This window comes from Colletotrichum graminicola (genome assembly GCF_000149035.1).
Source record: "Colletotrichum graminicola M1.001 genomic scaffold supercont1.6, whole genome shotgun sequence".
In the NCBI taxonomy this organism is placed as follows: domain Eukaryota; kingdom Fungi; phylum Ascomycota; class Sordariomycetes; order Glomerellales; family Glomerellaceae; genus Colletotrichum; species Colletotrichum graminicola.
The window spans coordinates 712,181-736,589 of record NW_007361010.1 but is presented as its reverse complement, the minus strand read 5'-3'; the positions used below and the strand labels follow the sequence as shown (position 1 = coordinate 736,589).

Here is a 24,409-nt window from a genome sequence, read left to right as displayed (position 1 = left end):
CACAGATAGCTTCCCGGAACTCTAAACAGTAGATGAGCCGCTTGTGAAACACCAGACACATCGATGGGGGCAGGATTGTAGCAACTGTGGATACATTTATGTACAACAAGCGACTATGGAAGGGAAGTAACAAGGCCTAGTCAACCACCTCATAAGTGGTGGCAGTGCTTCGACATAATTCTATGCCGCTTCCGCCTTGCAAATCTGCAACATATTTTGATTGAGGTCCACGGCCGGTTACCACGTAACAATATCTCTAGCGAAGCAATCATGAAGGTCTCTCGTCGGAATCAACTTCATCCCTTCCTTCTTCTCTTTGTCGGCTGGGCGCCGTCAATGACATCGTCGAATCTGGCGCGCTTGTTTCTCTGTGTGCTCTTCTTCCATTCCCTGGTTTTGACTTCTACCGCCTGCTGACAGGCCTGCTCCAGGAGATCGTTACCCATGTCTCCCAATTTTTGCTTCTCACACCACTTGCGAAGTCTTCTCTCCCGGTCTTCAGGAGAAGAGACGAGCTTGGCTTTACGCCGTTCCATCCACTGGGAGATGCGCTCGACAGCTTCATCGAACTGAGAAATGTCGGGCATGAATCTCTCTAGCCGCCTTTCCAGCACCGCCAGTTCATTGATACGATCGCTGCCAGCCACGATAAACTCGGTGATTTGGTTGCAGCCGTCGAATGCGCTCTTCAAAGAGATGCTGATCCCGTCGCTGTCGATCCTCGATGCCCAGCAGACGACCATGTCATATGCCTGCAGCAGGCCCAAGCGAGAGAAACGCAAGTTATACGTATCCTCGACGAGGCCCAATAAGAGCACGTGAATGGATCTGCCATCTGGCAGTTTTCGTTGAGCAACGTCAATTCTCACATGAGGATGGATGTAGTTCGCTAGGCTTCCTTCATCTCGTTGAATTGCGTCCTCTCCTCTGCCCGTATAGCTATTCGTCTCGTTCTCCAACTCTTCAATGACGTGTTTCTGGAGCCTGACAGCCGCAGGGATGGGAACCTCGAAAGGAAAGCCCCCGACGCACTTTCTGTTGGGGCACAGAGACATCCATACTTCCCGACGAGTCACCAGAGGCATGAGAGCAGAATTTCCCGAGCCCGTCTTCTCGATTGAGCCCATAGCGATGGCTGGCTCGTCTTCGCGTTTCGGCTGGGTAGCCTGCTGGTCTTTGGCCCTGCGCAACGCCTGGTCTTTCAATTTTGCGAGAGGGGCGAAATCTGCCAGTCCCTTGGGATTTTCGTGAAGGAGGAAGTCCCCGAACGCCTCGGCAAAGGCTATATTTTTCTGTGCGAAATCAGGCGCAGATATAGCACCAGCATGGTAAACGGTTGCCAACCTATTCTTCTTAGGCAGAGACGTTTGTTGAAGTCTGTCTTTCTGCTCTTCAGATAAATTTTGGGTCTCGAGCAGGCTTCGGATAGTGCAACGATGGACAATCCCTTGGGCTAGGAGGTTGTTCCTGAAATATTGAGTGTCGATCTCTTGTGGAACCTCGAAGTTGATGTGACGCTTGATATGGGAAAGGGAGCGTGTTGAGGGATCAACAATACCGGTATTGACTTTTCCATCATTGTACTTCTGGTTCTCTGTGATGACCCGAGCCCGCTTGTTACCCATTGTGAAGGCCTTTGACCAAGGGTAGCCGCCATCATAATCCGGAAAGCCCAAGACAAGTATCCATATGTTAACTTTGCTGGAGATCATTGGAAGATGGCAACGACGTCGAACGAGCCATTCCAGATGATGCTGAAGAAGTTCATCACCGTCGGCAGGCAATTGTCCGCATTCGTCGTATGTGTGGCTTTTCGTGTTGCACATCGGGCAACCGTGCATATCACCATGTTGCAGGTCCACGCCACGCATAAAAGTGCAGTCTGCGAGCTCATGGCCAGCTACAAGGCATTGATCGCAGATCTTCTTGTTCTGCTGGGAGCTGGCATGGCCCCTTTGGCTGATGGCCTTTCCGTCTGACATCTTACATGGCATCTGAGTAAGGTGAGTAAGAGCTCGGGAAAAGAAGATACAAAATAAAAGGCCACTTGCCTGCAGAAGTCATGCCTGATGTGTAGAGACCACGGAAAGCGCAAGTCAGCTGGGGTAATTAGGCGGGCTGGTGAAGTTGGCAAGTTGACTTGGAGGAAGGCCTCGAAAATTTAGCCTTTGCCTTAGAGAGGCTGAGGATCAGGCTATGTCGGTTCTTATCCAGCCTTCAGTTGACGAACTTGATGGAGCAAAGAGTGAGGTTGTGAGATGAGTAGAAGAAGATGGTGAAGTAGGTCAAGGGGGAGATTTTTAGGCAGGAAGAAATCCCCCCAGTTCCTAAACGTTTTACTGACGAGAAGGTTCAGGTGAAAGCTCTTGGCCAGGTCTTACTACTAATAGGCATGTAGCCCGGCAATTCACTCAGCTGAGGTCTTCGCCTCCAATTCAAGTCTCCCGTACTGCTACTCTCCTTTGTTGAGACAACAAGGCTCCTTACATCACCTTTACACCCGTTGGCAGAAAGGCAGGCAGAGAGCTTCTGTCAACCTTACGACTAGGTCAACACTCTTGTTTTGATAATCTCTGTCACTTCCATCCCTAGCCAGCTGATAGCAGCTTTGACTAGCACGGCTGTGGAGGCCTTGTTCAAAGTCAAGACTCAAGGGCAAAACACAGGTCGGAAGGCCCCTGTGTCATAAAGAGTTAGACAAATTTGTTTGTCAAGATACAACTGAAGTTCCCAAGGTCCACCAAGAGACCCTCTTGGCTGTCCCTTGGGATCGCAAAAGGGAATTCAATCCAAGTATAGAGGGGACATACATGCATCTGCACCCAGGTGTTTTCTGCAGTGCTGAGTACCAAGCACATGAACACACACTCTTGTACATTTGAGTGCCGACAAGCCGATGAGCTCTAGTATTGAGTTTGAAAGGATACCATGGAAAGATCTACAAATGGCAGGTGAGGGAGGACCTTAGAGGGAAAGCACGTGTGGTGCCAGACTACGACAGGGACGAAGTTCACTACAAGTAGCTTCTTCCTCGCCATAATCTTCTCACCATTCACTCCCACTCATTCACTCTCACTTATCACAAACCATAAAACACAAACCATAAAACACAAAACACAAAAAATATGATCATCATCTCATGCAACATACGAAAAATGTGACCCCCACCCGATTTGAACGGATAACCTTTCGATCTGGAGTCGAACGCGCTACCGTTGCGCCAGAGGGCCTTGTTGATGGGAGTTTTTGAGCTTGGAGGTGGCTATGCATGAATCCGTGTGGTGTGAATAGTGTGGTGGGGTGTTGTTGTGCTCGCAGCGAGTGTCCCTTATTGGCTGCACGCGCATCAGGAACCCACCTGCTTCTTTTAAGCATTGCGGCAAGAGCCGAGGCGCCTTGTCTCACTAAGTGCGTCTGCTTCGGGTCCCTTCTCACAAATCTGAATCGGGCGGGTTAGAGTCAATGCTGCAGCCAACATGACTCCCAGACAGAGGGGAGCAGGATAGGCTCCAAACCACCTGTCTCCAGTTGAGCTCGACGTTCAAGTAACCAGAATGCATAGGCAAGCGCGCTTCTGGGCATCGGCTGGCAACTGAACTGAGGTACGTATCCGAGGCCCCTCGTAAGGTCGCACAGTACACAATCATACTTCAACACACTATAGGCATCATGCCCGATACTCAACACCATGATGGGAATGGAGCTAACGATTGGACAGAGTGCTTCCTGGGACCGGATTCAGGGAACTGCGAATCGATGGCCTGCAAGTCGTTGATATTGTACGATGTACTATGTGCATACCACCAGTAAGGAGCCCGTCCACGAGTGCTCCCTCATTGGTCAACCATGCCATCGAGGCCGGGTTACGGTGCCAACGGGGTGGAGACGTCTACTATACCTAGCAGGGCGGGGAGCTGTTGCAAAAGGGACGTTGACCGGTGGGACCGCGTCTTACCATTCCTCTGATAATACTCGTCAAGACGCTTTCGAGGGCCATTGACAGCCCCCTCTCCTCCCCCCCTCCCTTCGCTTTCTATCCTCTGCTCGCATGCGTCGCGTGCATAAGGTATGGTATGGTGACATTGTCCTTTGCAGCTTCCCACTTGGACGTTCGGCAAGCAGACTGACCGACGTAACAGGACCAGTGTACGTCCCATGTAGGAAACGGATTCGCAGCGTTGTGCTCGGCCAGTTCTTCTTATCGCCCACGGTGCCTACGTCTGTGGGGTTGGTTTTAAAAAGCTTGGCAGAGCGATCCAATAATCACTCAACCATCCAAGAGCGGCCGTCTGTGCGATAAGGTTGCTAGATCACCGTGTCGTCTGATCCAAGGGACGCGCCAACGTGCCTGATCTGACACGGCGGATCTCTAATGCGAAGATGTGCATATGCCTTTGCTGCTCGACGCACATAAATGCCCCCCGCCCCTGTCCCTTGGTCGACGAAGTGATCGTCATCGGGTCAACGGAAGCGCACCATGGCAGAACTTCGATGCGGGATTGGGCCTGGCACTGGGTAGAGTAGTAGCGGGCTTCCCGACGCTAGGGTTGGCCGTCTCGGGGATATTTGGAAAATAATGTGAAACGCTCCAATCGTGTGGGACGTGATCAAGATCTAACGCTGGGCTGCAGAAATCCTGGCAGTTTTGCCGTCGATTTGGAATCGACGGCCCGTTTTTCACAAGCCTTCAACCATTGATTCTTCACTGGCTCGCGGAGGCCGTTGCAATTCGAAAGATGCCGGCTGCTGAAGGCCAGCCTTCTGGCGTTCTCGATCACGAAACCAACCGTACGGGAACGGGCTTGTTTGATCCAGCTCGAGATTGCCCAACGCTGCGGGCCGTTAGTTAATCTTCCGCGCGGCCACTGGGCCGCGTTGTGCAGCTGAGACTCGAGGTACGACGTCGGGGCCGGTTCTCAGCCAGCGCCCTTGCTCAAACGCTCGTCAGCCATCGACCACACTGCCTTGCCACCTTGAGCGATTCTCGTGCCCTGCCCTGCCTGAAGAAGCTTGGATGAGGTGCGGGAGGCCGAGTCAGAGGTTTCTTCTACTCATGGACAGTTGTGTGATCCTCCTCGCCAGCTCTGAATCTAGCAGATTCTGCGGGCTGCAGCATTTCGGATCCGAGCTGTAGACAGATACATGCGGCATGATGATGGTCGATTGCCCGTTTGATCACCATCCTCGCCGGCGGGCGCGAGACTGACTCGGCCGACGCGTCGGAGCATAGAACGCTATGTGCAGACAATGCCGAATGCTGTCGAACGCTGCCGACAAATGATTGCATTACGAAGGCGCTAGGCGGGCAGACGTCGTCCTTCTGGCGCTTGTCGGCAGCTGCTCGAGGCGTTTGCACACGTTCCCTATGCGAATGATCGTCGACGTAGGTCCCGCCAGCGTCAGCCTCACAAACCGCTTCGCAGAGTGACGGGTGCGAGCCCGTCAGCCATGCGAGCCTTATCGCCTTAGGTCGACGTTGCATTCGCGTCGTCGGCAGTCGAGAACACGCGTTTGGTCCCTGACCAACTTAACACCGCCCTAGCCGTTTGAGGTCTGATTGATGATGAGCTGAATTTCCGACCAATCCCTAACGCGAATTCGAAACCCCTTTTTCATCTCTAATTCCTTGCCCCGTTGGCGAGGACAAACGAACAGGCCGCATGCACGATGGCATTGCACATTTCAGATACTTGACTTTGGCTGGAGCTCACTCTTACTCGACGTCGGCGCACCCTGGATCGTCTGATATGTCGGGCAAGACGAGAGCCCCCCACGGCTCTCCAATTAGCTGGACGAGTCGACTGGCGTTCGTGAGAGCTGGTGGCGCGGAGACGAGCCTCAAGAATGGTGAGACATGGAAACGTCTTGGCTTGGTTCCCGAGGCGTGGCAGCCCGGGCTCTAGGTCCTCCATTATACCTTTTGCCCGTCGATTCGATAGGGCCAGGGGGCTGGCCCTGGTATTTACTCTCCTGTGTGCCCTCAGTGGTGGTGAGGCGCGCAGAGATGCACAAGTCAAGACATGAGTGGCATCCCGGCCAGGGGTCCCTCTGCTCCTGTCAGCAACTTGAAGCTCTTCCGCTCCCAGCCTGGGTTGCGTTGGTCGAAAGTGAGCGTCTGGACTGTGCTGCTTGTCGAACCAGGGATCGCCGCCCACACGGGCGCCTTGCAAACCGAGTGCCCCGCACTTCGGCAATTGTCTCCCATGCATGTAGGTGGCTTCGGGCGCAAATAGTCATCACCGCGCCTCTCTGCAGCGTCGGATCTGGGAATGGCGGCTTGCTGGTGGCGTCCGGGTCCGGTGCGGCGCGGTGTCCGCACGTGGCGAAGGATAAAGATGGAGCTGGCCGGGCATCGTCATCCGGGAGATGCCAATCGTTGCCCTACCGAGCAAGCGCGTCGCCAGCGCCCCGGGTATGGATACTTCGTACAGACCTACGGTTTGATTCCGTTCCCGCGAGGCGGGCTAGGGCACGCACGGGTCCCGGCTTACCCAGCTGGAACGACGAGCGCTGCATCTTGGCTCCAATCCCCCCGGTCAAAGTTTCTCTGCCGTGCACCATACCAATCCGTACGACAGCGATCTGGAACGTTGGACAGGCGGGAGAGAGATTCATGTGCGCTTGGACGCGGGAATATCCAGTCTTCCCGTTGGTCTCAAAAGCAAACCAAGGGGCACATCTAGCCATGCGGGTAGACTGCGCTCCGGGCTCTTAGTTGCGGCCATAGCCTCAGGACTGTTGGAACAACTGGCTCGGCCGGGATGAGCCCACCACACACAATTGCCAGTCGGCGAGAAGGGGTAAGAGAAAAAGGAAGAAAAGAAACGTAAAGCACAGGCCGATAGGTAGTGTGCCATGAGTGTTCGCCGCTTCCTTCTTCCTTCTTCCTGAGCGGCCACCCTGTTCTGGATTGAGAATGGTATCCGCGTCATAACGATCTGCCCAAACTTTGATATAATTAGTTACGTATCCGTTTTCCTTCTCTACTATGTAGGGTTCGCTGCTCGACACGGCTTGGTGACCGACATGAGCATCACACCAAGCTCTGACCACCCCGTCTGCAGGGCTGTCGGGGCTCGCCGTCATCAAATGTCATTAATATTGGCAATGCACATGGTAGACGAGATGTGCTGTGCCGCTGCCCTTGGCTGTGCTCCACTGCCTGTTTGCTCGTTTGGACTTGCGATTCAGCCATCCATGAAGGCAACAGCGCCAGGCTTGCGAGAGAGCGTCTCCGTCGTGGTGTTAAATCGTTACACAAGGATTGCCTGTCTGCCGATGCAGGGAAAACTCTTCCAGCAGGATGCGTCCAGTGGAAATGGCTGTTTCTGCCTGCTGGGCATTTGGTGTCCCTTTACAGAGGGGGCTCCCTGGCAATCCGACGGGGCCTTGCAGCCGAGTCGCCTCCCTCTGCTGCATCATGGGGGATCTGCGTGATGATGGCGCAGCACAACATACAGGTACATCGGCTCTGGACGGGATGATGTAGAAGAGCAGGACAAGAAAAACAACAACTGCCCCCTTTCGTGCATGCCCAAATCGACGACCCAAGGAGCATTTCGCGTGATCCGGGTCGGCTCAGGTAGGCTCCATTCGAAGACCCACGAGCTGATCATTGACTACATAGTAGCAGCATGAGTATGGGCAGGGCAGGGCGGTGGCGCCCTCGGGGGAATTGGAACGCACATATCCGCCCCCACAAACTAATTAAGCGTCCTCCTTTAATGTGCGTCGGCAAACCGTCTTGTCTGACAGCTACGTACAGATTGAAACCGTATGAATCGAATCGTCAGCGGCCCCGTAGAGCGGTTGTGCCGCCCGAAACAAACGATACCGCATGGCACCATGGATTGTGTCAAGAGAGAAAAAGAAAAAGCTTCTCGGGGAAAAACACAAAGGCCCCCTTGTTTGACTGCAGAGACCAATGCAACCTCTCGGCTGCCACCGGCTTGTGTGGTCCGCTGATTGGGACGACGGCGCCTGATCTTGGCTTCCCCCCTTGGATAGTGTACACCGATTGATTGGTGGCATTAGACAGGCGGACGACCTCAGCGAAGGGAAGCTTGGAAGCCACAGAGATGTAACGACACTGCAGCTAGCGCCACTCGTGCAGCAACGGCGCCTTAGCTTGGAGTGCTGTCAGTGTAGCGTAAACTAGGTACGCTACTAGCTTGGCTTCTGGAACCAGCCAGACCCCAGGCGTCGTGATTGGAGAGTTGCTCAAGCCACGGTGTGGCTCACATTCGACATGTTCTGTTTACTTCCGAATACCACGGTGCCGGCCTACGAGGAATAGCTGCGGTGCCTCTCAGTCTGAGGGGCTTGCATCAAGACAGCGGTCATGCGGCCTTGGAAGGGGGCGGGGAGAGGTGCCGGACGCAAGGAGACAGCCTGTAGTGTATACAAGCGCTCTCGCCGCCATAAACCTTCCACCTCGCAATACGCTTTTGAGGAGGAACAGCGAACCTGTTGCGGGTTTCGAGATGGAGAGGTTGGGGTACGCAGAGATCCCGACCGACTTCTCCCTGTGGCCCGCACTGTTTTGCATGGCTGACCAGCCTTCCAGAGTTGGGCACTCTGGCCAGCCATTACCCCTCCCTGAGGTAGCGGTGACTGAGGAGGAGGACAAGCAAGGCCAGGATGGCTTTGGTTCTGCTTTAATACCGAAGCTCGTTGCAACTTGGTTCCTCCCTTCGCTATGCGGGTGTAACGTACAGCGACGCAGGGCCGTACGTTGCGATCGGACGTAGGGCAGTTACGGAAATTAGAACTTGTAGGGGCCCTCGTTGCTTTGGATTCTTCAGTCCTCTGTCAGCCCCAAGCCCTTCCTTGCCACGTGCTGTGACTCGTGGCCACAAAGCCGGCTGGCCAATGCCGGCGTTTTGCCAATCCCTTGCCCGGGTAATTTGCGACTTGTGGGGTAGGTGTACCGTACAAATATTCGTACGGATGGGAAGACCATAACGTGCCAGTTGCGTAGGAAACGAGGTGAGTTGGGTCGTCGTTGTTTATTTCAGAGCGAGGGGGCAACCCTTCCGTTGTCGTCTGGCGAGGGTGCAAGGGTGAGCAGCACACTTCGCAACCCGGACGCTGATGAGGGCTGGACAGTATCTGTGTACAGCGAAACCTGCTAGCGCGGCTAATCTCAACACCCTCATATATGCGACACTATTATGTCGGATTGCAGCAATGGGAAGGTGGTTGTGGCCGCCTCGATTAGGTTGTTGAGTGTGGGTGAAGGGCCTCTGACTGATAGCAAAGCGTATGCTGTATGCTGTACATAGTACAGGCCCGCATGTACATGGCAGTAGGCTTTTGGGGCAGCCGGGAACCATCAAGGATGATACCGAGAGGAGGGACGGGAGGATCCAATGGGATCTGAGGGCCCCCGAACCACCGAGTGATGACGATGGCGGTGGATGCAGAGGTTTGCACAGCGCCGCAGCCCCAAAAGTGGCTCGCTCCTCTCTCCGTGGCTCTAGCCTCTGGGCATCGGGCGTGTGCATAGCCACATGCCGAGAGCCGTCATGCAGCCGTGTCCGCGTGGGCTTGTGGCGAATAAGTGATTGGAGTCATGACGGCCATGACTGTGGTTGTTTGCGAGCCAGCTGCGGAGAGAAGCAAAGTCGTCGACAGCATCTGCTGAGACGACAAGAGTAGCGTCGTACTGTGGTGGGGACCATGCCTTGTGCAACAGAATCAGAGGTGGGGGGGGCCCTCTGTGACGACGGTACACTAGCAGTTTAGAATGGAGGGGTCTGAATTTTGCGAAATGGTGTCCCTACCTCCTAATCCGAACGTCGACGACTTGACGCTCGTTGACGCCAATCCAGGACAGGTGGTGGTGGGTGTAAAGGGCAAAAATGTGCCGGGGACCCGAAAGGGAAAGAGCAAGACGAAAAGGCAGATGGGCAGGAGAAACCCAGACGGCCGTTTCCTTCCATTTGGAAGACCCCACCTTCCAGGTTCAAGGGAGGTGGCATTGACAGGGGTTAGAGAGGGATCCATCGGGGCCAGAACAGGGGGAGATCAACGGTGGGGCAAGTCGTCGGGCCCACTCTGGGAGGGGGTCTCGAGAGAAGACGCCAGTTCGGGGGGGTGGGGCCCCCCTGGTCATTGGAGCTACGCGACTGGTTGAAAGATGCAGGCCGTGGAAATTCGAAGCTGCCATCCGGTGGCTCATAGCCCCGGCCGGTGGAGGCAAATGAGTCGCAGGTACATCATCACACGCAGAGCGATGCTGGTAGAGGAATGTACCTGGTGGGGCAGAAGCGACCCCTCGGCTGGGTAGGTGGGATACCTAGGTGTAATCGTACTTGGTAAGGGAGCAGGAACAGAGTGCGCATCTGTTTGGTTCGGCTGAGGAAGTTAGTAGCAGTCTGTCCGTCCGTCCGCAGATAATGATCTCTGGAAAGGGGGAGGAGGAGGAGGAAGAAGAAGAAGAGGAGGAGAGAAGAGGAGAGGAGAAGATAGGAGGGGAGAGGAGGGGAGAGGAGGGGAGAGGAGTGGAGAGGAGAGGAGAGGAGAGGAGAGGAGAGGAGAGGAGAGATAGGAGATCGATAGTCCAAATGGAAAGCCAAAATCTACGAAGCTGGGGGAGCCTTCCCTCGAGCCAAGGCGGGGCCTAGGTTCTTGAATTCACCGTCCTCCCCCCCTCGGCCGGGTCGATTGTGATATGCAACCATGTGTAAGGTCGGCTTGTCAATGTTGGTACAAACCGCATCCGCAAACACCGACTGTTCATGCATGCTCCCTGCCCCCTCCCAGCCAACGCCGCAAGCTATACCGGAGGGGCCACGCTGGCAAGGGACACAAGAAACAAGGTCTTTTGCGTGCTTGTCCACACGGATGGACGGGTAGGAGCCTGGGGTTGGACCGAGGCAGGCTACGTGCCTGAGTTGGTTTACATCCGTCGAGAGATGCAACACGCACATACTGACAGACGGACGGGTCCGGAGCCCTGTACTTGGGACCGGTAGCAGGAGGACTAGAGCAGTACCGGATTTTGTTTAGGAAACGCAGCACTCTCCGGGGTAGTTGATTGTATATCCACCCGAGTCTGGTCGTACCACGCACGGCCCCCCCTCGCGAACCTCTTACTCAGGTACCTACCTACCTTACTACTACATGTAGGTTCCTCTCGCCAAGGGGGTTGACAACTACAGGGCGGCCGAGCAATCAGTGTGGATTTGACAGGCCGCAGCGTGGGCAAGAAAGAAAAAGAACGGCAAGAGGGAGGCTAGCAAAAGTTCGAGGGAGGAAAAAACAAGAACGCATGGGGTTGACGTCGAAAAGAAAGCAGGGCATCATTTCCGGGCCTGTGCGAAAGGGGTCTCGTAACGATACATCACATGGTAGAATCCATCTGCGGCCATCTTGTGGCTGTCAATCAACTCTGCAATGCACGAGCACGAGAGAAGACATGAGCACGAGCAGCAATAGCACACAGGCCACCTGGGCTCATGTCACCAAAGATGATGATGGTGCAGGAGAATCCAGCAAGGCGAGGTTCGGCCGTTCTCCTGAGCAAGAAGTAATAACAAATCCCGGGGACAAGGCCCCGGTTTTCCCCTTGTATCGCGTCCGTCTTCATCAAGCCTGACATTGTTTCTCCTATTCAGTATTTGGGTCACATTTACGGGTGGTGTATTGGCCCGCTTGTCGCCCCATTAGTTCGAGTTCTGTCCTCCAGACTTCCCTTAACGCTCGCCGTCTATAGCTGGCCAACGTTCCCGTCTGTATCCGTATGCTACGATAAATATTATCCTCCCGTGGCGGATACCTAACTGTAGCGGAATGGGCGGGCTCGACAGGATCGATCATCTGCCCCTGGAACCACCCAGGCTGTCTGATCTCTGGGCCTTCGTATCTGATTCGTAGCCCGAGGGTCCTGTTGCAACTCGAGCTCCATCTGAGGTTCGTCTCCAAGCCCGGACGACTGGCCGATGCAACAACCACCTTGATAGTCCGCGCGCGCGCTCCTTCTAGTGTACAGATGCTGCAGAGCACAGGACATGCAGAATCAAAACAGCCAGCGCCTTCGCGCAGTCCTGGCTTAGCATATTCCTTGCCTCCTTCTTCCGAGCAACGGCTGTGTGATTGCCGGCACCATCGCTTGGGGCTAGGCCAAGCAAACAAACATCATTGCCCGATTTCACGGCCACAACGTGGAACATGACCGTTTCCACAAAGAGCCACGCGAGGCACGGGCCAACCCACACCAGAATCCTTCCCGAATCCTCACCTCTCTCCCTCTTCTTCCCTCACTTTGTCTCGGGGGATAAGGAGTCAGAACCTACCATGTAAACATGTCGGAGGGAGAAAAGAACAGGGGAGGGCCCCGCCAACGCAACCTACCTAGTGCAGGTCAACTAGATGGTTCCAGGAATCCCTGCTACCACTCCACAAGGTACATGAACTAGCAGACACCCCCTGACCTTACCACGAGGTACGTATCCAGCCTCTTACGCACCTTACCTAAACGTTAGGTTAGGTACCCTACCCAGGTAGCAGCAGAGAGGAAGGTCTGTCGTCTCCCCTCCGCAGTGCCTGCACAACAGACTCAGCGGACCTACCGCCGGGGCATGCATCTCCAGTGCTGCCTGTCCACCCGCGCTGGGTACTGACTGTCCTTACTCTGCATGGTTCAGTACCTCGCTGCGCTGCACCTGCGCTTGTGAGCTGCAACCCAGGGCATCTCCCCCATCCCCTCCCACCAGCGATCACACCGGCATCCAGAGGCAGGTACCTAGTTTACATACATAGCTACCTGGTCAAAGTCCTGGTCCTGGTCCAGGTTTAACCGAACAAAGAAAAAGGGAAAACGTGCAATGGTCCTCCCCCCTTCCTCCCCACCCGCAGCACGCCTCTCTTGCGCTGGCCCTCCTTTCCTTTCCGTACCTCCCTTCCTCTCCGTCGCATAAACACACGCACCCTCTCTCTCTCTTTCTCTGTCTCTACTTCTCTCGACCGCGGCGTCTGCGTATATACTTGGTCCATTCCCCATTTTCGTCCACCCGGCCCTACGCAGTCTACCGTACTGGCGGGCGCTCCCGACAAGATATAACACAAAACACCCCATCTGCTGTCTCTTTGTCTTCCCAGACACACTTGAGGGAAACCCATCTTTCCCAATTAAGGCTTTGAGGCTTTGGACTCAAACGGCGCAGATCAACCCGACCTCGACGAAGAACCCAAAGCTACTTGGCTTTGGACTTTATCACTTTCGTCTCGCCTCAGGGGGTGTTCCGGTGTTGCGACTAAAGCCGACTAATAATACCTTGCTACCCCCGAGACAAGAAGCCGCTTTATCCCATTCGCACACAACGCTGCCGAGCAAGAAGGAAGAAAAGTTTCGAATAAGGAAAAGAAGACGACAACCATTCCTCCTGTCACTCCCCTGCTTGAACTATACTGGGACCTGTCGAACCTTGAACTTCCGACGACGTGCGAACCCGCTGCAAACCACCACCTTCCACCACCGTTACAGCAACTCAATTCCTGCTAAACTCCCGTCATTGCACCCCGTTTCGGCGCTTGTTGTAATCTCGATTACGGCATTGCCGCCTCTCTGTCACGATTACCGCGGCCAAGACTACCTACCACATTCGACGACACCCTGCAACCATGCATGTTGTCCAGCCTGCTTTCCATCCGACCCAGCATTGTTGATACAACCATTTGAAACATCCTGCTCGGCTTCCCAGGTCCTTGTGTGACAACCCTCCACAGTCGCACACCCGGGGCAAGCAGTCCTCCCTCTCCTGTTGCCAGCTTTCCTGTCGGCATTGCCTAACAATACGGGTGGATCCCGGCTCCTCATCGCTTATACCGTCTCTATTCTGATATCGCCCTTCCCATTCCCAGAAAAATATACTCCCGCCCGGTCCTCTTCAACAACCAAGAGGTGTGCTGCACCATTAGCGCAGTCCGACTCGAACGGACAGTCAAACCACCACCACCACCCACACTCTCTACGGCACAACATCTCTGCCACCGCCCGCCGCCCGCTCCTCGACGAGAAAACTTTCTGATGTTTGGTCGTTCCAGGAAGAGCTCGAAAGGGTTCAGCTTTGGATCTTCAGGCTCCAGAGAAGGCCAGGGTAGCCACCTTCTCGATCTTGGTCTTGGGAGTCCAAAGTTTGTCCAAGAACCTTACCGTCCTGGAACCTCCACCACCACAAGGACCAACAACACTTGGACGACGGATGCGTCGTCTTTCCCCGAAAAGAGTACGTAGGCCCCTTGACTGACGACGTGTGCCTGAGTCGTCGTCCAAATGACCAGCTCCGAACGCTCGGTCGGGACGCGCCCAGCTGGCGGCAGAGACGGGGTAAACGCGCAAGTTGCTGACCATCTTCATCATGACAGACGTCTCAATAGCTCGCGGCACAGCCCAACGCTCCAACTCGCCAATACGATCCGGAGCAAGCGCGCATCGAAAAGGCGACAGCTACTCATCCAACAACATGGCATCCGGTGCCGGCCGCAATCGGAGGGAGCGCACCTTTGTAGGAAGTGAATGCGCCGTCTGCGAGGAGCCTCTGGAGCACACGCTGCAGGGTGAACGCATCCTACAGTTCTCGTGCTCACACGTTTCTCACGAAGCTTGTTTCTACGAGTTCATCCGCGAATTCGAAGCGCAGTACTGCCCCTCATGTGATGCGCCGCTGCATCTCGACACCAGCCGGGGCGGCAACGTCTTGGACATCGGTAAGCACCGTCTCGTGTGTCTCGCTTGCTTAAGACACAGCTAACTCAGCCGCCCGCGATAGAGAAAATCAGCAGTCTGGTCAAGTCGAGCCACTCTAGCGACAACAGGTCAAATCATACCCCCACCCCTACTGCCACGCAATGGGACACCCCGACGCCGCGCCCGACGAGCATTGAGTCGAATCAGAGGAATATGGCTAGTACCCACACCCGCGAAAGCGCGCCTCGGAGTAGTGGGCGCGACAGGGACAGTAGTCAACCGGCAACCTCGGAGCGATACGGCCCTTCGAGACATGTTCGCAGCGATAGCGAGGCCACCGGCGTGGCGTCGTCTGGTGGCTACCCCGAGACGACGCAGAGCGGCCCGCCGCCACGCAGGCACGACTACGACGTTCAGGCAATGGAAACCACGCCGGGCAGCCCGCGTGGCATCACCAGGAATCCGATCCCGGCCCCGACTGTGACCGTCCGGTCCGAGTTCCCCACCATCAACAGGTCTCGCCAGCAGCAGACATTGACCTGTCTCATCACCGTCGAAGTGCCCGACAACAAGTGGCGGCCCGACCCCGAGGACCTCGGGTCAGCCCCGCCTGGCCTGCCCGTCGTGAACGCTCGAATCGATGATGCGTTTGCGAGACCGCCGTCCCCGGCCCGGAGTGCACCGCGGTTCTACCCGTACGAGTCGAGGGAGGTACTGGAGGAGATGACGGAGAACCTCAGAAACCGGGTGGACAACTGGCATGGCCTTGACTTCACCAGGTAAGATTTGATCTGTAAGCCACTGACCAATGGCACCACTAACGGACTACAGATTCGGCAAATTGAGGCTGTATGGCACGCTGCGCGTCGGCAAGGACAAGCAGTCTTGGCAGGAGCTTGAGTGCTTCCTGTTCGCCGAGATGCTGATCTGCGTCAAGGAGAAGAAAGTACCCCTCGCAGGGCAGTGGGACGAGAACGGCATGCCCAAGAAAGCCGTCCGCTGCACGCTGAAAGGGTCGATTCTCATCAAGAAACACCTCAACGAGGTCTCGGAGACGGGCAACAGTGAGTCGCCATGGTCCTCGTTTCCCAGGAAGGGTCAAAATAGAAAACTAGAGCTCGACGCTAACCAACCATTCCCAATAGTCGATGAGAACGTCCTGACGCTAAACCTTTCCGTCGCGGAGTTGCCCCAATTCCACCTGAGGTTCGAGAACCGTAATCAACTCAAGCTTTGGCACCAGGCCTTGCTTGACTTGAACGCCGTCGAGACGTCCCCCGTGCGCAGCCCGGAGTACGACCGGGGCGAGTTCTCGGAGACGGACGAGGAGGACTGGCAGCGGGTCTCGCGACAACAGAGGGTGTCGTCGGTTGCCTCGTCATGGGGCGGTCCCAAGTCGGTCACCACGGCGCCCACAGAGTACACCAATTTCCAGAGGAGCCCGACCATGCCCACCTCGATCCACGTGCCGATCGATGTCGTCGTCGTCGTGCCCATCTCCTCTTCGATGCAGGGCGTCAAGATCAACCTCGTCCGCGACGCCCTCAAGTTCATGGTCAACACCCTCGGCGAAAGAGACAGGATGGGCCTCGTTACCTTCGGGTCTGGGGGCGGCGGCGTACCTATTGTTGGTATGACCACCAAGGCCTGGCCCGGCTGGAGCAACGTTCTGTCCTCCATCAAGCCGGTCGGTCAGAAGAGCCACCGCGCCGACGTTGTCGAGGGTGCGAACGTCGCCATGGATTTGCTCATGCAGCGCAAGTACAACAATCCGATCGCAACCATCATGCTCATCAGCGACGCGTCGACCTCTGACGCCGACAGCGTCGACTTTGTGGTGTCTAGGGCCGAAGCAGCCAAGATCACCATTCACTCCTTTGGTCTTGGCATGACTCACAAGCCGGATACGATGATTGAGCTGTCCACCCGCACCAAGGCCTCATACACGTACGTCAAGGACTGGATGATGCTCCGCGAGTGTCTTGCCGGGTGTCTCGGTGCCATGCAGACGCTCTCTCACCAGAACGTCAAGCTCAAGCTGAAGCTGCCCGAGGGATCGCCAGCCAAGTTCCACAAGATCAGCGGTGCCTTGCAGATCACGAAGCGGGCGACCGGTCGCGACGCCGAGGCCTCGCTCGGCGACTTGAGGTTCGGCGACAAGCGCGACGTTTTGGTCCAGCTTGTCATTGTGCCGGACAACACGTCGCAGGAGCAGCTGCCCCAAGACCCCTGGGACAACATTGTGTCCGGTTTGGAGGCGCTCGGTGGCACAGGCGATGGTGACGACCAGCGAATCACGTCTGTGGAGGAGGTCCCTTTGATCCAAGCGGACCTCACGTGGGGAGACATCCTGCGGGACGGCACGCTGTCGCATCTCCCCCGCCCATCTCTGCTCGCCATCACCATGCTCCCCGCCTTGGCGAAGCAAAAGAATTCGTGGGCCAACTCGCCCCCGATCCCACCTCACCCGCACATCGTCCAAAGGCGCATGGAGCTGCTGACGTCGGACATGCTGACCCGTGCCTTGACGCTCGTGTCACGCGGGCAGCACGACCGAGCCCACACCCTACTCAACGAGACCCGGTCCATCCTGAAGGGGCTTGGAAAGGGCGGTCTTCCCCCCATCCCTCCGCCGACGGCGCCGCCAAACAGATCCCTTCCGTCCACCCCGCACCCAGGGAACGACGCTTCGCCATCTATCACTCCCGACAGGAAGCAGACACCATCCCCCACACAGTCCGCCAACTCGTCCGCTGTCAACGGGTACCCGGCCGCGAGCATTGGGCGCAGCCGGTCCAACGACGGCCTCGGTCTGGGCGCTGGCATCGACGCCAACACCGTCGCCGCCCTGGACGCCGAGCTTGAGAGCAGCCTCGAGTGGATCAGCCACCCTGCCGTCTTTGGTCGTGATAGTCGCAAGGCTGTTCTGCAAGCCATTGGGGTCATCAGCTCTCAGCGCGCCTTCACTTTCCGCACACCTATCGAGTCTCTTTGGGCGGGCCGTGTTGCGGGTGTGAAGAAGCTGACGAGCAAGAGCCGTGAGTGGCGCGACGAGGGTGGCGGCGAGGGTGGCATCATGGAGGAGGCTTGATCGAGCTCCCCATCACAACATGCCCATCACATCACGGCTGCCTTGATTCCACACTTGGAATGTCCGGGGTGACCAAATTGCGGCGTACCGGTTTCCAGGAGGGAAAAACACATTCTTACGGTCCCTTACTCAGCAAGGCTCGACTTAGCCATGCATCATGCCCCCAAACTGCAGCTGATTTGCTTTTTTTATTACCGATACAGCTGCTTTTGCTCATCATGTCTTTACCGAACCGCAGGATGCTTCGACGGGAAGATACCACATTTGTTTTGCTTTTGATTTTATTTTTCCACTTCTTGTCTACATGGTCAATTATGACTTTTGGTTTCAGCCGCTTGCTGTCGTATGTCATGAAGCTGTTCCGAGGTGCGATACCACTGGGGAGGGGGCCTTTACATGTCATTGTAATTTCGCTTCTTATGTCACTGATGTCTGGAGAAAGGGAAGGGGTTGGAGTCATATGATGGATGGCGGAGGGAGAGCAAATGGGCTGCGAAAAAGCATGCTTGTACATGTTTTGGGATGAACGATGCGGACGTGCAAAATATTAGTGCAATACCACTTGCCGTTACCATGCCACACGAAATCTTGCCTTGCAGTCGACATGAACATGACAGAGATGCACACAGTGGCAGCAAGGTTGAGCCTCGCCGTTACCCAGTCCTTTGTTCGGGTCAGATTACTTTGCTGTCCCATTATGGATATGCGTACATGCACCTGGCCGGTCACAGACTTGGACACAATAGTTGTTTTCTATCAGCAACTGGCCTCGACTGACCACTCCCCCTTCCCCTTTCCTACCAGGGGGAGGTCGCATACTCGTCTGATAGTGCACTTGTGCCCCTAGGTAGCAAGTTTGGCCAGACAAGGGGCGATTCCTGGCCAGGTAACACAAGGTTCATACCTGCAACCTGAACAAGATAGACCAAAGAACACACTAGCGTTTCAACAAAGACAGAATTACCAAAAGCCAGAGACCGTGGAAGGGAAAAGATGTCTTGCGTGGTCAACTTCGTCCCAACTGTAAACTGCTCCAAGCCGGCCGGCCCTGTCTCGCATCTCAAAACAAGGGGAATCCTTTTTTTGTCGCCACAAAGATGCTGAGAACAAACCAGGGCTGAGCCCAAGCTATGGTGGATACAGGAGCAACATGTGTGATGTCTCTGGTGGTAATGACGCCAAAATTTGATGCGATGAAGGCCTGCTGGACGCGCGGCCATCACCGCGGCTTCATCTTGTCTGCTCTGCGCCCCTGACTGCTGCCTTGGAAGCCAATAGGCAGTCTGCTTCCATTCTCGGCCGTGCTCTAGCAGTGTGTTGTGTAACACTGACTAGTAACCCACGGAAGAGGGCACAAGGAATCTGTAGTTTAACGAGCCTTGTAACGCCGTTGGCCCCATCCGGCCCCAAGACTTTTGCTACGTAAAGCGCTCAAGCAGACGGTTCTGGTGATTCCGGCGAAGAAGGGCTTTATCCTGCCGACCATCCCATGTGAGCGCGTTGTGTATCTATACGAAGCTATTGTGTCGTGCGACGACGCCGTTGATGCAAAGCCGCAGACGTCCAGCCGGCCTTTTCGTTTTCTTCCCATTGCCATTCTTCGTCCCGGCTTCGGCCCAGCAGCCCTAGATATCTAATCGTAGGCAATCTCCGACATTAGCTCATGACTTAATTCAGTATGAATCTGTGCTCCAAAGGTATGCCGTCCCGTAAGAGTCCTAAAACCACACCCTGGTTACAGGTGCTGCCATTGAAGAGCCTCCGCAAAAAAAAAGAAAAGAAAAAAGAAAAAGAAAAGAAAAAAGAAAAAGAAAAGAAAGGCCCTCCCAGCAGTAGGATCTTCTATCAAAACAGGGTTCATGATCATAGTTGTCGCCGAGCAAGGACGTCCCAAAGCCGGGGACTCGTCGGTTCCGTTCGCAATCCAGCGTCAACACTGTCCGCTACAGCAGACAAAAACCTCCATGAACTTATGCGATGGCTAAAAAGCCAGAAATATTGCCCATGGCGCCACCTAACATTGCCAAGCACGCTGCTTTTGGATCTAACATTGACGTAATCTCGCAGACCTGTCAGGCGGGCGTGGTAGTGACCGAGACGACTTGCCAGTGTTACTCGCCAACACAATGACGACGAGGCATCGATGCTGGGGGAAGGGGGGCACCGAGTATCAAAGGCCTCTTGCTTGAACAGGAAACCCGCTTGCTGAGACGCAGAGGGGGGGTTGGACAAGGTCCATATGTCACGATCGGGGGAGGCCAGCAAATTATTGGGAGACGATGTTGTCTCAAGCCCTCATACCCAAAAATGCCCGGGTGGGGGGAAGTAATCGAACTGGAAGTTCGCTATCAGCATGCTATTGGAGCCCGCTCGATACACAAGTGGCCCGAGAGAGAATAAGAACAAGAGGCCGGCCATTGCTATGCTAAACTTACACAACCGCGAAGAGGCTCGCGAGTTCAGCGTCCTCTCCCCAGGACCCAAGATAAAGCGAGCATGCCCGAAGATAAACGGTGACCAAGTGCGACTGTTCGTTGCCCTTGTCGCCCTTGGTGCCGCTGGTGCAGCCGTTAAAAGAGCTAGGAGCCATCGTGGTGGAGTTTCTTGGGAGAAATTCGTGTAGTCGTGCCGGTTAACTCGATAAAAACCACACATCAAATGAGCTACGAGGTGAATCGACGGCGAGACAATATATCACAACAGCGTCGTCCATTGTGCTAATGGACTGGGCAGATGGTATCCTCGGTCGTCTCACTCTCGCAGCCGTGTAGATAACGTTGCAGACCATCACTTCGGACGTGCTCGCGCACGTTGCATTTGTCTTCAGGACTTTATTCGGGATATCTCGACGTGACTTTTGGGTGGTCTATGATCATAAAAACCGACGCAAACTCCATTACCAGCCGCCTCATTTCCCCGTTTAGTCCTCATCCCAGTTGGGGTTGGGACCGGGAGGCTTGGGGCCACCGGCCCGGCGAGCCACGATAATCTGGTCGACTGACAGGACGGTCCGGGCCGCCTCGGTCGCGAGCTTGATGGCCCAGGACTTGGAGACAAGCAGGTCCAGAATTCCCTCCTCACGAGCGTCCAGGGTACCAGAGCCGTCATCGTTCTAAGCTTGTCAGCATCCCGGTTTTGAAACGGCGGGCACGTAGTCCTTACCTCGATATCGACACCGGTGGCCCAGTCGTCCTTCTTGTGGTGTGCCATGTACAGTCTGCTCAGAACCTCCGTGGCGTCCAGACCGGCACTCTCGGCAAGGGTCCTGGGGATGACCTCAAAGGCCTCGCCGTACTTTCGGATGGCGTACTGTGACAGACCCGGGGTCTTCTCGCCGAGGGCGTTCAGCCGCTCGACGAGCTGGATCTCGGTAGCACCTGCGCCAGGCACAAGGCGGGGGTCTCTAGTGATAGCCTTGACAACATTGACACCGTCATCGACGGCACGCTCGACATCGTCCAGGTGGTTCTGGGTGGCTCCTCTCAGGACCAGAGTCGCTGTTCTTGTGGCCTCGTTCTCTTGTCTGAAGACGGTAACGCGGTCCCCGCCGATCTCGAGGGTCTCGACAACATCGATGGAGCCCATCTCGTCCGGCATGGGGGCACCCAGCCGAGCAAGGGGGGTAGCTCCGACAACTCTGCAGATCCTGCGCAGCTCGAACTTGCTAAGAATCTTGATGACAAGGATGCCGAATCTGTTGAGGTAATGGAGGGCCAGCTCGCCCACCGTGGAACCAGCAATAACCACTCTGATGCCGACATCGTAGAGCTCCTTGATGGCGGCCTCGAGGTGCGACTCCTCGCCCTTGGTGAAGTCCATCATCTCCTTGGCGTTGTGCAGGAGCACGGTGCCCTTGGTCTCGGTCTGGCTGTTGTCGATGGGGCAGGAGAAGACTCCGACCTTGGCGCGCTGTGCCTTCTTGACCGAACCATCAGGCTCCTTGGGAAAGACCATACCCTTGACCACACGGCTCTGTTCCAGGGCGCCGCCCATGATCTTGACCACTCTGATGTTGTCGACGTTGAAACCAGCGGGGTTCTTGGGCAACACCGCCAGGACGGCCTCGGCGACGAGGTCGGAGAGGAAATCCTCGCTGCCGTTCTGCTTGCTGGCGACAACAGTGCGGATGGCCTTGCTGAGCTCTTCCTGAGACCGGATGTCTTCCACCTTGTCCACGGAAAGCTCGTCCAGCGTCTCGAGGGCGAACTTTTGTGCACGCTCGTAACCGGTAACGATATCTGCCGTCTTCAAGCCCATACGCAGCAGGTCCTCCGCCTTCTTCAGCAGCTCACCGGCAAGAACGATAACCAGGTTGGTGGCGTCGCCCATCTCCGACTCTTGCTGTTGGCTGGCCATGACCAGGAGCTTGGCCGCCGGGTGGACGACATCGAGTTCTCTGAGGATGGTGGCGGCGTCGGATGTGAGGATCATCTTCTGAAGGTGGTTGATGACGATCTTGTTGCGACCGTAGGGACCCAGCGACGTCTGAACGGTCGAGGAGATGGCCCGGCAGGCGTCGATGTTGCGCAGGACGGCTCCATCTTCGGAGTCGTAGCTAGTACGAGGGGGTCAGTCGGTGACCGACAGCAAGGCGGGGGGGGGGGGAGCTTCAGATGGGAGGGGAACTCACTTATTGTACCCCTGCTTGAACAGGTTCGCGTTAGGCGCGTTGGGGATATTGAGAGACATGATGAACCAACGACCTGGTACGCTTTGAATGTCAGGGCGAGTTCGGTCGTGAAGCTCAAAAATAACAGCGTGAAAAGTACCCTGTGTGTTGATGATATGGTTGCGGGAGCTCCTCTTCCAGGCCTCAAAAAAAAAGTCTGGGTGCAGGTGCGGGAGCGTATTGCTGCAGCCTTTGGTGGGTTGGCATCGGGGTGACCAATCACGACGTTGCAGGCGTGCCATTCTTCCGATCCGGCGCATCTGGTGCATTCTACTATGGTACCACATTTTGGGGGTGGTTCCAGCGCTGTGTCCCGGACGGACCACTGGAGACCCCTGTCTTTCCATGGCTTCTTGCTGTCCCTGAAGCGTGCGAGACAGCAGCTGCCAGCCTCGCACTCCCCAATTGGCGCGGTCCCAGGTTGCTTGTTGCCGTTGGTTTCCTCTCGATAGTCGCCCGTCTCTCTCGTTCTCGGCAGACTCTCACCATACCCAATTCCACTCTCCAAGTACCAGATACGCGTCTCAATCGAACCCTCAGCCTAATCTGCCTTCTCCCAGTGCGCAAATCATCATCGAGCCCCCTTCCGAATGATACGTGATGGCTCCGCAATCCGGTACGTTTGTGACTCCTTTGAAATCGGTAAACCTACCACGCAAAGCTCCGCTTGACATCTGCCGCGAACCCCATCTCATCGCAACTCGTCTTCCTACCTTTCCTAGAAAAAGGGCCAATTCCTGTTCCCTCCCCCACACGAACTGCCCCAGACCATCCGCACAATGCCTCCCAAAAAGATCATTCGAGCTAACCCCCCCACGATCGACCTCTCAGCGATCCCCCCTTCCCTACCTCCCTCCGTCGAAGAGGCCTACCGGAGAAAATGCGTCCAGCTCAAGCAGCGCACCGGCGAGGTCGAGGAGGAAAACGACGCGACTCGCATCCGTCTCGCCCGGATCCGGCGACAGATTGAGAAGCTGCGGATGGAGAGGGCCTTCTTGCTGGAGCAACTAGCTAAGAGAACAAGCACCAACGTGGAGGATTCAGACGGCAGCCCGAGCCCGCCACCGACTGTAGGCCCTCCGCCAAGCCCACCTCGACGACAAAGCAGGTTGCTGACACCATCTCAGCCTCAAGAAAAGCCTCTGCGTACGAAACGCGGTCACCGGAAGCCTTCGGTCCTCGCCGAGATCGACGCTGCCGCCAAGGGCAACTCTAGACCACTCAGTCAGACCGCCGCGACCATCTCACCCAGCTCCGAGACTTTCTCCCACACCCAGGGCGGCGACACCCAGGCCTCGGCGCGCACCAACGGTGTCGCGAAGCCGCCCAAGCGTCCCGGCAACGCGTTTGAGCTGTACTGCGCCGAGACGCGGCCTGCTCTCGAGGAGAAGAGCAAGGACGACGCAGACGCCAACGTTGATGAGGAGCTCGCCCGCGGTTGGAAGGACCTGCCGGACGGCGAGAAGGAGGCGTTCCAGAAGCGCTCCGAGCAGGAGATGGCCAAGTACCAGAAGGACAAGGATGCCTTCGCGGCCAAGAGCAAGAGCGCCGAGCTCAAGGAGGAAGAGGAGCGCGAGAAGTCGCCAGAGGCGGCGCCCGCGGCATCGCAAGACGAAGACGTAGAGATGGCAAACTACGATACCGAGGAGCAACCGGAGGACACTCCGGCCGCGGATGACAAGGCGGACGACTGATGCGGTTCCGCGCACGCCGCGTGTTGGGACGGATTTGGGCGTTGGGGCGGCTTTGCGGGTAGAAACTTGATTGTTTGTTTGTACAATACGAGGCACCATAATCAGCGCCTAGGGATGGAGGCATCGCAGCCGATTGATTACATCCTTTCCTGCGCGGACACTCTGCGCCGTGATGCTCCTTATTTCTACTGTGCCACAAGACGGAACTCCTGTGGTGTTCTGTGTGCCCTGATGTGGAATCCCCTCCAATCGCCTGACTTTTC

The 24,409-nt window shown here is 56.0% G+C and overlaps 5 protein-coding genes and 1 non-coding gene across 6 annotated transcripts; 2 read left to right on the top strand and 4 right to left on the bottom strand.

Annotated features, from left to right (window-relative positions):
* Positions 1-296: 296 nt before the first annotated feature.
* Positions 297-1,625, bottom strand: GLRG_02251 (uncharacterized protein; the record flags this gene model as incomplete). Its single annotated transcript, XM_008092909.1, has 1 exon — positions 297-1,625. The coding sequence occupies one exon, from the start codon at positions 1,623-1,625 to the stop codon at positions 297-299; it is 1,329 nt and encodes a 442-aa protein (XP_008091100.1).
* Positions 1,626-3,158: 1,533 nt separating this feature from the next.
* Positions 3,159-3,230, bottom strand: GLRG_13070. Its single transcript has one exon. It is a non-coding gene; the product is annotated as a tRNA-Trp (tRNA).
* Positions 3,231-14,468: 11,238 nt separating this feature from the next.
* On the top strand, positions 14,469-17,783 carry GLRG_02250 (von Willebrand factor type A domain-containing protein; the record flags this gene model as incomplete). Its single annotated transcript, XM_008092908.1, has 4 exons — positions 14,469-14,712; positions 14,775-15,471; positions 15,524-15,756; positions 15,838-17,783. 4 exons carry the CDS (start codon positions 14,469-14,471, stop codon positions 17,781-17,783), a joined length of 3,120 nt encoding a protein of 1,039 aa, XP_008091099.1.
* Positions 17,784-20,078: 2,295 nt separating this feature from the next.
* On the bottom strand, positions 20,079-20,373 carry GLRG_02249 (uncharacterized protein; the record flags this gene model as incomplete). Its single annotated transcript, XM_008092907.1, has 2 exons — positions 20,079-20,139; positions 20,219-20,373. 2 exons carry the CDS (start codon positions 20,371-20,373, stop codon positions 20,079-20,081), a joined length of 216 nt encoding a protein of 71 aa, XP_008091098.1.
* Positions 20,374-20,703: 330 nt separating this feature from the next.
* On the bottom strand, positions 20,704-22,472 carry GLRG_02248 (T-complex protein 1; the record flags this gene model as incomplete). The annotated part of the gene is made up of 3 exons (XM_008092906.1): positions 20,704-20,895; positions 20,946-22,338; positions 22,414-22,472. The coding sequence occupies 3 exons, from the start codon at positions 22,470-22,472 to the stop codon at positions 20,704-20,706; spliced, it is 1,644 nt and encodes a 547-aa protein (XP_008091097.1).
* Positions 22,473-23,231: 759 nt separating this feature from the next.
* GLRG_02247 (HMG box protein) lies at positions 23,232-24,146 on the top strand (the record flags this gene model as incomplete). The annotated part of the gene is made up of 2 exons (XM_008092905.1): positions 23,232-23,522; positions 23,580-24,146. 2 exons carry the CDS (start codon positions 23,232-23,234, stop codon positions 24,144-24,146), a joined length of 858 nt encoding a protein of 285 aa, XP_008091096.1.
* Positions 24,147-24,409: the final 263 nt, after the last annotated feature.